This window comes from Mustela putorius, unplaced genomic scaffold (assembly GCF_011764305.1).
Source record: "Mustela putorius furo isolate JIRA1106 unplaced genomic scaffold, ASM1176430v1.1 tig00000450_pilon_pilon_pilon, whole genome shotgun sequence".
NCBI classification, from domain to species: domain Eukaryota; kingdom Metazoa; phylum Chordata; class Mammalia; order Carnivora; family Mustelidae; genus Mustela; species Mustela putorius.
The window spans coordinates 218,399-233,099 of record NW_025421385.1 but is presented as its reverse complement, the minus strand read 5'-3'; the positions used below and the strand labels follow the sequence as shown (position 1 = coordinate 233,099).

General features: G+C 48.7%; 1 protein-coding gene across 18 annotated transcripts in view; it reads left to right on the top strand.

Annotated features, from left to right (window-relative positions):
* FAM120B (family with sequence similarity 120B) overlaps positions 1-14,701 on the top strand; it is an 88,944-nt gene that overhangs the window by 16,658 nt on the left and 57,585 nt on the right. For 14 of the 18 annotated variants that reach the window (XR_006606756.1, XM_045079969.1, XM_045079963.1 and 11 more), the window contains 2 exons: positions 2,417-2,597; positions 13,002-13,103. Coding sequence is in view for 17 of the 18 variants with exons in the window: in XM_045079969.1 (XP_044935904.1) it covers positions 2,417-2,597; positions 13,002-13,103 (283 nt within the window). In the remaining variant the exon portion in view is untranslated. Of the gene's footprint in view, positions 1-1,537; positions 2,004-2,366; positions 2,598-13,001; positions 13,104-14,701 lie in introns of those variants that run through there. The other 4 variants (XM_045079972.1, XM_045079974.1, XM_045079967.1 and 1 more) reach the window with 4 other exon arrangements.

Here is a 14,701-nt window from a genome sequence, read left to right as displayed (position 1 = left end):
TGGTTTCCATAATGTTGGATACACTGAATTACACTGAATTAAAAATCCTATGTTAGGATTTTTAGATTAGGTGAATATGTTAAGGTTTTTCCATGTGTGGAGTGCTGTCTAGATCTATAGTTAAGGGCAGCGGTAAAAGGTACTTATTAGAAGACTCTGATCTAATTAGTGGATTAAAGTTCTAATTATAGAGAACTTACCTGAAAACCCCTGTATTCCCTCAGATTCTATACACTTGGCAAAATTGAAGATTTCTTGGTAGGGAGAATACAGTTTGTTACAACTTTCTAGATAGATTTGTTAAAATACATCTCTCTTGAAAATGAAAAAGACTCAGATATGGAAGAGGCAATAGGAGAATAAGTCAAGCTATTTTGCCTCAAAAGGATCGTTAAAAACACAACTATAATGTCGGTAGATTCAGTATCAGAAGGAGCACGTAGAGAAAGAAATAGCTCAGTTCCATTGACCTTCCGTTAGAGAATCAAATAACAATCCTTTAAAAAATATTTTTTAACCTTACTTACCTTAAAGTTGCAAGCTTTCTGCTATCCTGATTTCAAGACATTTCAGCAAGGAGAGAGACGTTCAGTAATGTGTGTGGCCTCGTGACAGTGGGGACGCTGGGAACCACGCGCTGTGGGCCAGGCCTCGCGTGCCGGTCTCATTAACCGTCTGCGTTGACGCATTTAACCCTGAGGATAGCTCTGTGAGGTTGGCACTTTCATTAAACCTACTTTATATCTGAAGAACGGAAGGAATAGAGTAAGATTCGATTCTACAAAAACAAATCAAAATGACTAGAACTGCTTAAAAGTATGTATAACAAGAATACTGATTCAGAGTTTTCAACATTCCAAGTTGTCCTAACACCACATTTTAGATGCCTTCTGTGGCAGACTGTTTGGATTTGAATTTTGAGTAGTAATCTGGATAAATCACTCCTGTACTAGTGAGAATGTTCTTCACAGGGGCGCCTGGGTGGCTCAGTGGGTTAAGCATCGGACTCTGCTCAGGTCATGATCTCAGGGTCCTGGGATCGAGCCCCACACCAGGCTCTCTGCTCAGCCGGGAGTCTGCTTCCTCCCTCCCCGCCTCTCTGCCTCTCTTCCTGCTTGTGATCGCTCTTTCTGTCAAATAGATTAATAAACTCTAAAAAAAAAGTTCACAGAAAAAATAAAAGCGGTATGTAGATTACTATAGGCCTGCGATCTTAGCTCCTTTCTTTAATTTTTTTAAAGTATTTTATTTCTTTATATGCAAGAGAGTGAGCACAAGCAGGGGAGAGGGGAAGGGAGAAACAGGCTCCCCACCGAGCAGGAAGCCAGACACAGGGCTCTCCCCCAGGACCCTGGGATCATGATCTGAGTCTAAGTCAGAGGCTTAACTGACTCAGCCCCCCAGGCGCCCCTTAGCTCCTTTTTTTTTTTTTAAGATTTTATTTATGTATTTGACAGAGATCACAAGTAGGCAGAGAGAGAGGAGGAAGCAGGCTTCCTGCCGAGCAGGGAACCCGATGTGGGGCTCGATCCCAGGACCCAGGGATCATGACCTGAGCCGAAGGCAGAGGATTTTACCACGGAGCCGCCCAGGCGCCCCACAGCTTCATTATGAGGAGAAAGTGGAACGCAGCCCTGTGTCTTGTCACCTACCTTGTGCCCACATTGCTGGTTATAAGGCAGAAACGGGGTGTGCAGTACCTGTGTTTGCTCAGTGAGGAATTACTGAACAGCTGAGCGACTGGTACGGTTCGGGACCCCAGCAAAGTGCAGTTTACTCAGGGAGGTCGGACCAGATAACTACTACAGGACCCGTGCGGGCTGACCCCATTAGGCAGGGGGTGAGCTGCGGCTGGGAGCGGAAGGCGGACCCGGATGAGAGAGGGGCCTATGAGGTGGGAGGGCCCTGAGAGGCGCCTTTCCTGGAGCCCAAGTGCGGATGAAGAAGGTTCGAGTATTCCTGAGGAGCAGAGAAGGTGCTCCCTTGGGGCTGGTTTCTGCGAGGTGGGTTGGTGTCCTGGGAAGAGGACACTGGGGCCTTGAAAGTTAGGGTGAGGGTGCTTTGAGGAGGGCAGTGACGGGGCCTGTTTCTAGGAAGACAGGAGGTCGGGCTGGAGAGCGGGGAGTGGGCTCGGGCCGGTTGGGGTCCGCACGGTGACGCCTCCCGACAGGCGCCCGCAGGCCGGGGGCCGCGGAGTCCGTGCGCGGAGCCCGGCGGGCGGTGGGAGGTCGGGAGGCGTGGTGGACAGCTTGGAGCCTCCAAGGGCCGAGGAGAGGACGCTGGCACGGCTCCGTGCCGTGAGTCCGAGGGACCGCGACCCACTTCCGAGGGCCTAAAAGCACCGGTGTTGGTTTTTCCTTCTGAAGGTCACTGTTTGTGTCCGAGGGGAAAGCAGCTGTGTTTGGATCTTGTGCAGGTGGCTAGAGCGCATCACGTGCAGGCCGAGAGCTACCTGGTGTACAGCATCATGAGCAGCGGCGAGATCGAGTGCGGCAACACGCTGGAGGACGCCCTGGACCAGGCCCTGCCCAGCCAGGCCTTCGTCTACCGCCCGGTGCGGCAGCGCGTCTACGCCCTCCTGCTGGGCGACGGCAGAGGTGAGCCGCGGCTCCGCGGGCCGAGACACACCGGATCGAGCCGAACGCGTTCTCGTCAGAACAGAGATAATCGAAAGGGTTTTTGTGTCTCTGCAAAATCTGTAATTGAGAAGCGCACTCGCATCTGTGGCACGTTCAGGGTCATCGCCGTGCGACAGCTCTGTCCGATTAGCAGACCGCTGAGCAGTATTCATTAGAGGAGCGCGTTGTTTTTATAAAGTGTTGTAGTTTTAGTCCATAAAAGGATTTGTGTTTTCTGGAAAAACACCTTGTTCTCCTGCAGGAGTGTGGGGTATGTTTATTATGAGAAGACCATGTCTACTTATTTTTCTTCCAAATGTGATTTTCATAAAATAATTCCATAAAATCTAGTACATCATATTTTAAAGTATAAGCAAAGTTTTCCTTTAGAGTGTTTTTAACACTTTTTTTTTTTTTAAAGATTTTATTTATTTGTCAGAGAGGGGGAGAGAGCGAGCACAGGCAGACAGAGAGGCAGGCAGAGGCAGAGGGAGAAGCAGGCTCCCTGCCGAGCAAGGAGCCCGATGTGGGGCTCGATCCCAGGACGCTGGGATCACGACCCGAGCCGAAGGCAGCTGCTTAACCCACTGAGCCACCCAGGTGTCCCTCCTTTAGAGTGTTTTTATTTAGGTTTTTCTCCTCTATATTTTCCTTGTGCGGCAACAGCAAGAGAGTGGGAGAGGACTGCCGGTGGCCAGAGCAGGAGAGCTAGGGGGCCTCCCTCACAGTTTGGAAAATCCTCTGTTTTTGGAAGAGTTGGGGGGCACGGGGGTAGAGAACGGCTCTTCATAGTAAAGACGAGTGATGCTTCACACGTGTAGTTACCTCTGAGGTGAGGTCCTGTTCCCCTGTGACAGGCGTCCAGGGGCTCTGGCCTCACTTGGCAGCGTTAGATGAGAAACGGGGCTGTGCACACCGTGATTGGGACCGGAGGCAGAAGCAGTAAGATCCCACTGAAACTGTGTCTGTGGTCCTTTTGCCTAAACTCCATTCTTTCCAGACGTATTAATGTCCTGCTGTTGTTCCAGGAAGTAAGCCTTCACATAGCCTGTGGGTTGGGACAGTCTGACCCAGGTGCTGTCCTTGTCCTTGGTCTGTTGCTGTGGAGCAGCGAGGCTCTCTGGACCCAGCTGCCATCAGAGTCTTAGCACCTACTGCCTTGTCCCACGCATGCTGTCCCAGTGCAGGGGCTTCTGTGCCCTGAGGAAGGCGTGAGCAAGACATTGACACTAACTGAACAACAGAAACCAAAGAACCTATGGAATAAACTTTGGGACCAGATAGTACTTAAATAATTTTTTCTATTTCTTTTCCTTACGTGATTTCTTCTCCATATTCTTTCTTAACTGCAAGTGATTTTGCATTGATTGTCATGATTAAAAAAAAGATAACCATGAAAAAAATTTTACATTGTAGAGGATTTGCTGGGAGTTTTTATTTTTTATTTTTTAATTTTTTTTTAAAAGGTCTTTATTTCTTTGAGAGAAAGAGAGTGAGAGAGAGCATGAGTGGGGCAGGGGACAGGGAGAGACAGGTCCCCCGCTGAGCAGGGAGCCTGATGCAGGTCTGGGTCCCAGGACCCCGGGAACATGACCTGAGCCACGGGCAGACGCTTCACTGACTAAGCCCCCGGCCCCCCTCATTAGTGCGGTTTTATTAACTACATTACAGACGTTCATCAGTTTCATCATCTGTTATACGTTCACTCATTTATTTATTTCTGTGTGTGTGTCTGGTTTCGTGGATTCTGTTCGATGTCAGGACGCAGAATCGGTCCACCCGCATGAAGGAGCTCTCTCATGCTGCCCCTTTGTGTCCTGCCCTCTGGCTCTGTCCCCTGTTCACCACTGGTTCGTCCTTAATCTCTGTATCTTGGTTTTTGCAAGAATGTTGCATCAATGTTTGGTCATGTCAAGAATGTCACCTACGTGTAATCTTTTGAGATTATGCATATGTTTTAAATATTGTAATATGATTCTTACTTTTCCTTTAAACCAGGGGCTGGCGAACTTCTGTGAAGGGCCAGATGATAATACATATTACAGACTTGGAGGGGCACCTGTAGTCTGTGTGACAAGTACACTCTGCTACTGCGCTGTAGACACGAGTGTCACAGGAGCGTAGCTGTGTCTCCATAAAGCTTAATCTACTTTTTCCTTGTGGCAAAATTTGAATTTTATATAGTCTTCCTTTATCACAAAGTACTCTTCTTTTGATAATTTTCTAGTCTAAAGTAATGTGAGCTTATTATAGTTTTCAGACTGTATAAAAACAAGCAAATCAGATTTGGCCCATTGACTGTCATTTTCCAACCATTATATTAAACAGTCACTTGCCTTTTAGAGCAGTTTACAAATGAGAAGTCTCTTAAGTGCATCATTTCTGGTGCTTTCCATTTCTTTGTGTAGCTCCAAATGTCCTTTGGTATCAGCTTTCTTCATTTAGAGAACTTGCTTTTACACTTCTTTTGGTGCTCATTTTATTTCCTAATTTTTTCCCCTGAAAATATCTTTATTTCAGAAGTATAGTTTTGCTGTATATATAATTTTAGGTATTTTGTTGTTGTTTTGTTTGCAAGGATGTTGTGTTATCTCCAGCTTGCATCGGCTGCCGTGTGGTGACTGAGGTCATCCCCACTGTTGTTCCTCATCTGTAACAAGTGTGTTTCCCTCCGGTTGTCCGTAAGGTCTCTCTCTGCACTGGTTTCCAGCAGTTTGTTGAGGCCGAGCTTTGGAGTGATACACCCTGTTTATTCTGCTTGGGATTCCTGAGCTTTTTAGACCAAAGAGTGTATATTTCCTACCAAATCTGAAGGAAAGTGAATTCTGTTCCATCGAACATTGTCTCCTGGCTGTTGTTTTCCTCCTCACTCTGGGCCTCCCCTTCCGGCCTGGTTCACTGCCCGTGGTGCCCATCACACACCCGGGCTTGCCCTCCAGCCTCCTTTCTCGGTGCTTCCGTGTGACTGAGTCCTGCTGCGCTTGCTTCAGGTTCGCTGAGCCTTCCTTCCGCGACACCTGTTCTGCTGTTAGCCCGTCCCAGGCGATGTCTCAGTCTTCACCCCCTGCGCCCCCATGCTCAGCTTTGCCTTTCAATCCTTAAATTTGGGGCGCCTGGGTGGCTCAGTCATGAAGTGTCTGCCTTCGGCTCAGGTCATGATCCCAGGGTCCTGGGACCGAGCCCCGCATCGGGCTCCCTGCTCGGTGAGGAGCCTGCTTCTCCCTCTGCCCCTCCCCGTGCTTGTGTTCCTTCTCTCACTGTGTCTCTCTCTGTCAAATAAATAAAATCTTTTAAAAAATAAATAAATTCTTAAATTTATGCAGTACCTGTTTTCAAGACCTTGTCCACTAATTCCATCAGCTCCCTCTCTTCTGGGCCTGTGCCTGTTAATTGACTTCATCCTCATAAGGGGGCATGTGTTTCTGCTTATTCTCAAACGCACTGTGTTTTGATCGCAGCCTGGAAGATTCTGGATCTGTGAAGGGTATTGTGTTCTGTCAGGCAGTAAATTTACCTGATCCTTTCAGGGATTGCCTTAAGCTTTATTAGGCTGGGTCTGTGGGGACTCTCACTCTGGAGCTGGAATGGCCCTGCTCCTGGGGCTTGGCCTTCCTGGGCTGTCTGTCACCTGAGTGTTAGGTGTCTAATGAGGGTCTCTGCACATTGGCTGGTAGGACTCTGATATTGTGGAGCTCTGTAGGGTCCACTGGTTACATGGCGGGGCAGATCTGTCGTCTTGTCCAGCCTCCCTGCGTTTTGCTCTGGACACGTTAGAGCTCAATTCTCAACGAGGTCCTCAGGGTCACCTCTTCAGATTTTGGAAGCTCCTTTCTGCGCAGTGCCTGCTCTGGTGTTCTGTGCTCCAGTCCCTTGGCTGTCACACAGTCCTGAGCTGCAGATTCTGCTTGTCTCAGAGACTTTCTTGTTCTGGTTGGACGCTCTTTCCCTAGGCTGCAGTCCGAGCAGTGCCTCTGTCCAGCTCAGGAATGCGGTGGTGCAGAAATGTGTCCGGAAATGGAGGTGTCAGACAGAGGACTGGTCCGGCAGGTCTGCCCCCGTCTCTGCCACCCCCCACCTACTCTGCCCCTGCTCCAACCCCTGCCCACTGCCACCCCCACAGTGTGGAAGGCCCTTACACCACGTTTAGCCTTTTTACGCGCAGATGGTCTCATTCACTTGCATTGCTCTAGAAACTCTATCCGTGTTGACAAATACAACTTTTGTTTTTCTGGCTCAGGCCAGTCTTCTGATTAATTCTGTTTGTCCCTTCTTCTGAACGTAAAAACCACCCCAGACTAACTTCCTCATCAGAAGTCCGTCCTCTGAAAGAAGCGTGTGCTTTTCCTTCTAAGCTCCTCTCGGTTTATGAGCTTGTTTGCCTGATGTCCTTGTCCCCACTGGCTGTCGGCTGAGCTCGCAGAAGCTGTTCAGGTGGCATCAGCAGATTCTTGAGTTTATGTTTAGAATATTAGCCTTTCAGGAGTGTTTTCATTTCGCACAGCTTTCCTCGGGAAAGGGTGATGGTAATGGTTGAGTTGCAGATGGCAGGAGCACGAGCTGAGCAGCTTTCTCTGCGCCCAGCCTGATGGACAAGTGGGAGCCACTTGTTTAAAGTGAGGTGTTTTTGGAACCAAAGGCATTTTTAACTCCGCAGGTGTAGACCCTGAGCCCTAGACCCAGCCTCTGACACCTGCACAGCTGTAGACCCTAGGGGTCTGAGCCGGAAGGTGCGGGCACCGGACAGATCCCTCATTGTGGCCACACGTTGGAGAGCGCGTCCGGTGATGTGGGGGTGCTGGTGACACTCCTGCCGGCGTTTTGTCAGAGGAGTGTGCGCTGCTTCGGTGGCCGCGTCGTGTTCCGGCCCCGGGAGGGAGCATCGTGCAGTCATCACCGTGACTTTACGGCACTTCTTCCTTCAGATTCCAGCTCCGTCTCCTTGTGAGAGTCTTCGCTTACTGTGTCACCGTGAAGCCTTGTGTATTTTAGGAAACAGAAAAGAACTGGAAAGATGCCAAAGGCAGAGCCTGTCCTGCTCCCTTCCTTCAGGTCGTTAGCAGAGCTGGGGAAGAGCCGCCTGCTCGCTCAGTGACACCCTGGGAAGCCCACCCGGCAGGAGGAGGCTGGTGGCCTCAGCACGGGCAGTCCAGGCGTGCGGCGCCTTCACAGAGCGCCTACAGGCCAGCAGCTCATTACCATCTGAGGTCTGTCTGTGCAAAAAAGTACGTGTGGGGAATTTTTTAATTTTTTTCAGGACTCAGGCCATATATAAATACAGATTAAACCAGCCTTATATTCCAGAACTACAAGGACAAATATTTTTCTTTAAAAGCCTGAGGGGTGGTTTATTAAACTTAAAAATTGAGCGATTGTAATCAACGAATTCTCCTCACTCTCCCCTCGCCTGCTGTTGCCCCCAACGTCTGCCCACAGGCCCTCCCTGCCCCTGCAGGCCAAGTGAGAGTGGTCAGCGAAAGCTAGCTGGAGCTTCCCTGGGGGACGGGTTGCGAGAGTGGACCATTGCACAGCTTTGCTCCAGGCAAAATATCTTCGTTACATACAGACGATCGTAGAGTGTGCATCGATGTTTCTGTTGTTTGGGAATAGCAGGAGACCAAGTTTGATCATGTCGTTTTCCCATTTTCTATATAAAACATTACAGCTTGGGGCACCTGGGTGGCTCAGTGGTTAAGCCTCTGCCTTCGGCTCAGGTCATGATCCCAGGGTCCTGGGACTGAGCCCCGAGTCGGGCTCTCTGCTCAGCGGGGAGCCTGCTTCCTCCTCTCTCTCTGCCTGTCTCTCGACCTACTTGTGATCTCTCTGTCAAATAAATAAAGTCTTAAAAAAATATATTACGGCTTGAAGGGAGTTAAACTAGCAAGGTCTTCTCTCAACTTCTTTATCCCTTTGAACACAGAGCCGAGCAAATTGAAAGTTTGAGTGAGAAAATCGACTTTTGTTTTTTTTGGAATTGCCAAACTCAAGTTTCCTCTTCTCTTTCTTGATTTTTAGGCATTTAAGAAGATTATTTCATTCTAATTCAGATTAACCAAATTGTTGTAAACATTTCTGCTATAGTTTCAAAGTGCATACCAGGCTAAAACCTTTGAAATTTTGTCTTTCCTATTTAGGCAGTTTTATTTATTTATTTTTAAATTTTTAATGGAGGTAAGTTGATATAAAGTACTGTATTCATTTCAGGTGGACAACGTGGCGACCCGACATTTGTATAAATTACGAGGCACTCAGCACATGGAGTCTGGTCGCTGTCGGTCACCGAATACACTTTTTCCAGGGTTGTTGATGCGTTCTCTATGCTGTGACTTCATCTCCATGCCTGGTGGTTTTATGACTGGAAGTCTGTGCCTCCTAATCTCCTTCCCTGTTTTCACCCATCATCTCACCCCCTTGCCTCGGGCAGCCACCACGTTCTTCTCTGTATTTAGGAGTATGTTTCTGTTTGTTCATTTGTTTTGTAGATTCCACATACAAGTGAAATGATTTGGTATTTGTTTTTGTCTGGCTTATTTCGCTTAGCGTGAGACCTTCTGGATCCATCCATGCTGCCCAAAATTTCATTGTTTTTTAGGGCTGACTGATACTCTTCTGTGTGTGTGTGTGTGTGTGTGTGTGTTGCATGCACCAGCTCTTTGTCTGTCCATTAGTCACTGGACACTTGGGCTCTTGCTGTATCTTGGCTGTTACAAATAATGCTGCAGCAAACATAGGGGTTCATAGGGGTTCATAGATCTTTTCAAATTTGTGTTTTCATTTTCTTCGGGTAAATGCCCAGAAATGAAATTACTGTATCACATGGTAGTTCTACTTGTAATTTTGGGAGGACGCTCCGTGCTGTTCTCCAGAGTGGCCACACCAGCTTGCATTCCCACCAACACTGCACAAGGTCTCCCCTTTCTCTGAGTCCTCACAAACACCTGTTGTTTCCTGTGTTGTTAATTTTAGCCGTTCTGACAGTGCGAGGGAGATCTCACTGTGGTTTCGATTTCATTTCTCTGATGATGAGTGGTGTTGGACATCTTTTCATGTGTCTGTTGGCCATCTGGATGTCTTCTCTAGAGAAATGTCTCTTCAGGTTCTCTGCCCATTTTTTAATCAGATTGTTTGGTTTTTTGATGTTGAGTTATAGAAGTTCTTTATATACTTTGGATACTAACCCTTATTGGATATGTGATTTGCAAATTTCTTCCATTCACTAGGTTACCTTTTGGTTATAGTGATGATTTTCTTTGCTGGGCAGAAGCTTTTTAATTATTTATTTAAAGATTTATTCATTTATTTATTTGAGAGAGAGAGTAAGAGAGAGCACAGGCGGGGGTGGGCAGAGGGAGAAGCAGTCTCCCCGCTGAGCAGGGAGCCCAGTGCAGGGCTTGATCCTGGGACCCTGGGATCACGACCTGAGCTGAAGGTAGACGTTTTAATCAACTGAGCCACCCAGGTGCCCTAGGGCAGAAGCTTTTTAGTTTGTTGAAGTCCCAATAGTTTATTTTTGCTTTTTTGCCTTTGCTTTTGTTGCCTCAGGAGATGAATCCAAAAACAATATTGCTCAGACCAAGTATCCAGGAGTTCATTGCCCCTTGTTTTCTTTGAGGAATTTTATAGAAAAACCTTTGAAATTATGTGGTATCCCAGAGAATCGGCTAACCTCTAGCATTTTTCAGCAATATCTGTTTATTTTAAGAGGATCTCGGGTAACACTTTGCTCCTGGCTCTGGGTTTTGAAGGACTGGGAAGTTTGTGTCTGTAGGAGGGATAATTTGGATTAAAAGTGAAAATGCGGGATGCCTGGGTGGCTCAGTTGGTTAAGCAGCTGCCTTCAGTTCAGGTCATGATCCCAGCGTCCTGGGATCGAGTCCCACATCAGGCTCCTTGCTCAGGAGGGAGCCTGCTTCTCCCTCTGCCTCTACCTACCATTCTGTCTGCCTGTGCTCGCTCTTCCCCCCCCCCCCTCTGATAAATAAATAAAAAATCTTAAAAAAAAAAAAAAAGTGAAAATGCTGCTGCATGAATATTTAGGTTTGGATAAGTCATCATATAATGCTTATTCCTTGTAAATGCTGACACATTTTCTAGCCACTGTACGCTGCCCTCTTACTCTCCTGTGGGAGAGGAAGGAGGGAAGGCACCCTGACGGAGCTCCTGTTGCCCGGCAGCTCACTAGGGTGAGGGCAGGGCGCAAGAGAACCTGCAGACGCTGCCTAGTGACTGCTCACCTCTACCCGCCCTGCCCCTCCTGAGAAAGCACTGTCTGTATCGCTGTCATTTCCTGCGTCCTTGCCGTAGTTTCAGATAGAATTTCATTCAAGGAGTAACAGTTCCGATCAGCAGGTCTGTTGGACCTTGCATCCTCTGGCTGGTCCATTTCTAATGTGGTAAGGGTTACGGGTTTTCCTGTTCACGCCTCTGTCAGTAGCCGTTAGGTACTGCCTTTTAAGCAGCCGGCGCACTCTTGGTCTGTGGCTGCGTGGCGTGGTCACTGAGACTCATTGGAATTAAGTCATTCACCTGAAAAGCAAAAGCTTTTGTTCTTTTGTTAATTAGGAGAAACTGTAGTTAATATGGACTTAATCCTCACTGGTCTAAATTATGAAGAAAAGAAGGAATCTGCTGTCTGTGGTGATGTAAACTTGGAGAAGTAGGACGCTGGAGTCCATGCTGCCCTTCGGCCTGGTTTGTGCAGATCTGGGGTGTGTGGAGCCTGGTGAGCTGGTTTTCGAGGGCGGCTCTTTCTTCCTGGGTTGTAGCGGAGTAGCTGACCGGTGTGTGGCATTTCCCAAAACTGACTTCTCCAGGTAGATTCCCTAGTAAGTGTCCAGTAAATGATGGCCGTGCCTTCTTCCTGCGTTCTTCAACGTTAAAGCTCTGAGAGGGCGACCCCAAACCCCGGGGTGTGGAGGGTTAGAACAGTTTCAGTTGAAAGATGGTATAAAATGTGGTTTTGTAAATGTTTTGATAATTTTCCAAAAAGACAGCCGGCAGGCTGGTGGAGAGCTCTTGTCCGTGAGATACTGCGCCTAGTGAGGTCTGTCTCTGGGTGTGAGAGAGTGCGCTCCGTTCAGAAACAGCGACCTGAAATATTCATTCTGTTGACTGCTTTTTAGTGTAATGAATACATAGGCCAAGAGGGTTACATAGAGAGTTGGGGGGGGGTTGTTTTTAACAACTACAAGAACACTTTTCAGAGTTCTTTCTTTCTTTTTGTGTTTGTGAGATTTAAGTTGAATGTGTTTATTAAACTTTGTGTTAACAGGCATCTGCCCTGGGCGTCGTGCTGGGACTAAGGACTGTGATGAGGTCTCAGGAGCTCAGTTGGGTGGCAGTGAGGGGGGGACGGTGGCGTGTGCAGTGTTGGCCAAAGTGCTGCGGCGGACAGCACAGAAGTCGGGGCGAGGAGAGAAGCGGGCTTGGAGTGGGGGTGTGGTGGACATGGGCCGAGGAGGTGAGAAAAGGCACGGTGAGTTTGAGGGTGTGAGGTTCGCCAGCTGAGGAGCAGGGGGTGAGCCAGAGACGGCTTTGGCTTCCCTGGGGACCCAGCCCAACAGCACACATCCCTGGGGGGTGATGGGCCAGAGACTCGGGAACCCTGCGGGTCACCATGTGCAGGTGCAGCTGGGGGTGCTGGGGCCGGCAGCATGCAGTGGGGTGGGAGCTGGAGGCTTGGCGTGCTCCCAGGTCTGCACCCTTCTGTTGGCACAGGGGGCTGCTGTTGTGGGATCTTCAGTTAGGACCAGTGTCCTGGTCCAGTTTTCATTGTAAAAAAGCAAAAACCAAAAAGCTCGCATTTGCATGGAGAATGCCTTGGATGGGGTGAGTCTGAAGGTGGTCTGAGCAGGGCTGGGCCCGTGTAGGGTAAGAAGCCAGGTCCCAAAGGGCCAGGGGGTGGTCTTGAGCGCCCTGGGGGAGGGGAAGCATCGGGTTCGAGTGCTGGAAAGACAGCAGCCTGGTGACCCCAAGGTAGGTGAGCATGTCGAGTAGGAAAGCCACCTTCTGGCTTTGCTCATGGAGTAAGCTAGAACTGAAGACGGACTGAATTTTTAATAGCAGTTAACAATCCAACATACGGAAATGCCTTTGTTCTAGATTATTCCTGCTAGCTTTTTAAATTGTCTAGTGTAATAATAGTCTTGATAGTTGCACAAAACACTGAATTAAAGACTAGAAAGAACTGTGCTACTCCCAGTTTTCCCTAAGTGTTGTGTGGAGCAATGCGAGAGCCCAGGAGGAAACACGCTGTGGGGATGTGAGAACTCCTTGTATTCACCAACTTGAAATTGGCCCCCAGTGGAGCTGGGTGTGCTCGCGCGTTAGCCTGGTGACCAGTATTGATACTCACGCGCTTCTCCTGACCCTGCTGTCTTCACTCAGATGGCGCCAGCCCCTGCCCCACCGTCAAGGAGTGGTTCGTGTACTCGGGGAACCCGCTGAGGCACCCGGACCTCGTCAGGCCTCTGCAGATGAACATTCCAGGTACAGACGGTTGGGGTTAAGGAAATCACTCATTTGTTCACCAGATACAAGTCCAGTAATGGATCCACCGTAGAAACAGATTTTTCTGGAACTGCACATACACTGATTTTCATGTCAACCCTGGACGCACAAGGAGCGTGTCTGTCTAATAACGTTCTAAAACAGAGGAGTGGGCCTTCGTCCCACAGATGGACCCTGGGCCGGTCTTCTGTCTGCTCTGCCTCTGTCTGCCCTGACTCTTGTACAAGGTCGACATCAGCAGACAGCAAGACACACCAAGGGGAGCACGGCTGTGGGCCCAGGCCCGTTGCTGCCTGATCCCCAGCCCGGTAGCTGGGCGTCGCTTAGTAAACCCGTGCTGCATTAACAGGGATTCTGATGTCCTGCTTGAACCAGCTCTCCTAACTCCTGCCAGAAGCTTGTTGGTGAACTGGAAAGGGAAGACAAAGGAAAGTCATTTTAGCTGAAAAATAAGTTTTCTCTTCTTGAGTGTTATCTTAAAACCTAAATGGGAGGGAATGAAAAGCAAAGTTCACCTAAAAATTAGCTGAAGTCTTTTCTTCCTGCAAGTTCTGAGTGCCTGAAACGAGTCAGGAGTTTGAGTGGGGACAGAGTTGTACCTGAGGGCAGGTCAAGGAAGAGGAGCTGGTGAGGGTCATTTTGAGGGTTCTTGCCATTGTTGCAGAGGACAAATGTTTTTCTGAGACTTTGATATTCCGTTTTTGTATGCGTTAAATTCTCTCGTGCCACTGTTGTTCCCAGCACGCAGGTCTCCAGTTTACCAAATACGGGTGCGAGGACTGCAAAACAATTTTCTTAAAAATGGAATCTTGTTGGGAAGGAAGGTGAGGAAAGTTACTATAGGGAGTATTTCCTTATTCTCTCAGCTGGTGATGGACTCGAACCACAAAAGGTATTTATCAAAAAAAGAAATGAAGATGAATTAACCTCTGCTTATACAGCAAGAGATATTTTTTCAGGCCAGCCAACCTAATTTTTCCATGTTTTATTATATATGTGATTTCTGTCTTCTTGGATCTTTCCAAAAATAACACGCGGAGAGGGATTCCTACTGTTTCTGTCGCGGTTTGAATTCAAGGGCGCATTGGGCTCCGCTTCATTCTATTTGTTAGTTGGAAAGGCCGCTCCCCAGAACCTTGTCGTCCACTCTGGAGGCCGTACCGTGATCACGAGGCCGCTTCTGGGGCTCCGGCAGGCACCCCTTGGCCCTGCGGGGGCTGTGAAGGTGCCGTGTGGGGCCCCCTGGCCGACGAAGAGCTTGGCAGGGGGAGAGCGGGGCTGCCTTAGCTGCTGGGACGGGGTGTGGCGGACACGAAGGACCGTTTGTGCTCCTGTTCGTGAGGGCACGAAAGTGACAGGGTTTCCATACTTCAGTACTTTTCTGTATCCAAGAGGAAAAAGTGCCAAATGGTTTCATTTATTTATTTTTAAAGATTTTGTTTATTGGACAGACAGATCACAAGCAGAGAGAGGGGGAAGCAGGCTCCCCGCCGCGCAGAGAGCCCGACGCGGGGCTCGATCCCAGGACCCCGAGACCAGGACCTGAGCCCCAGGCAGCGGCTCAACGCGCGGAGCCC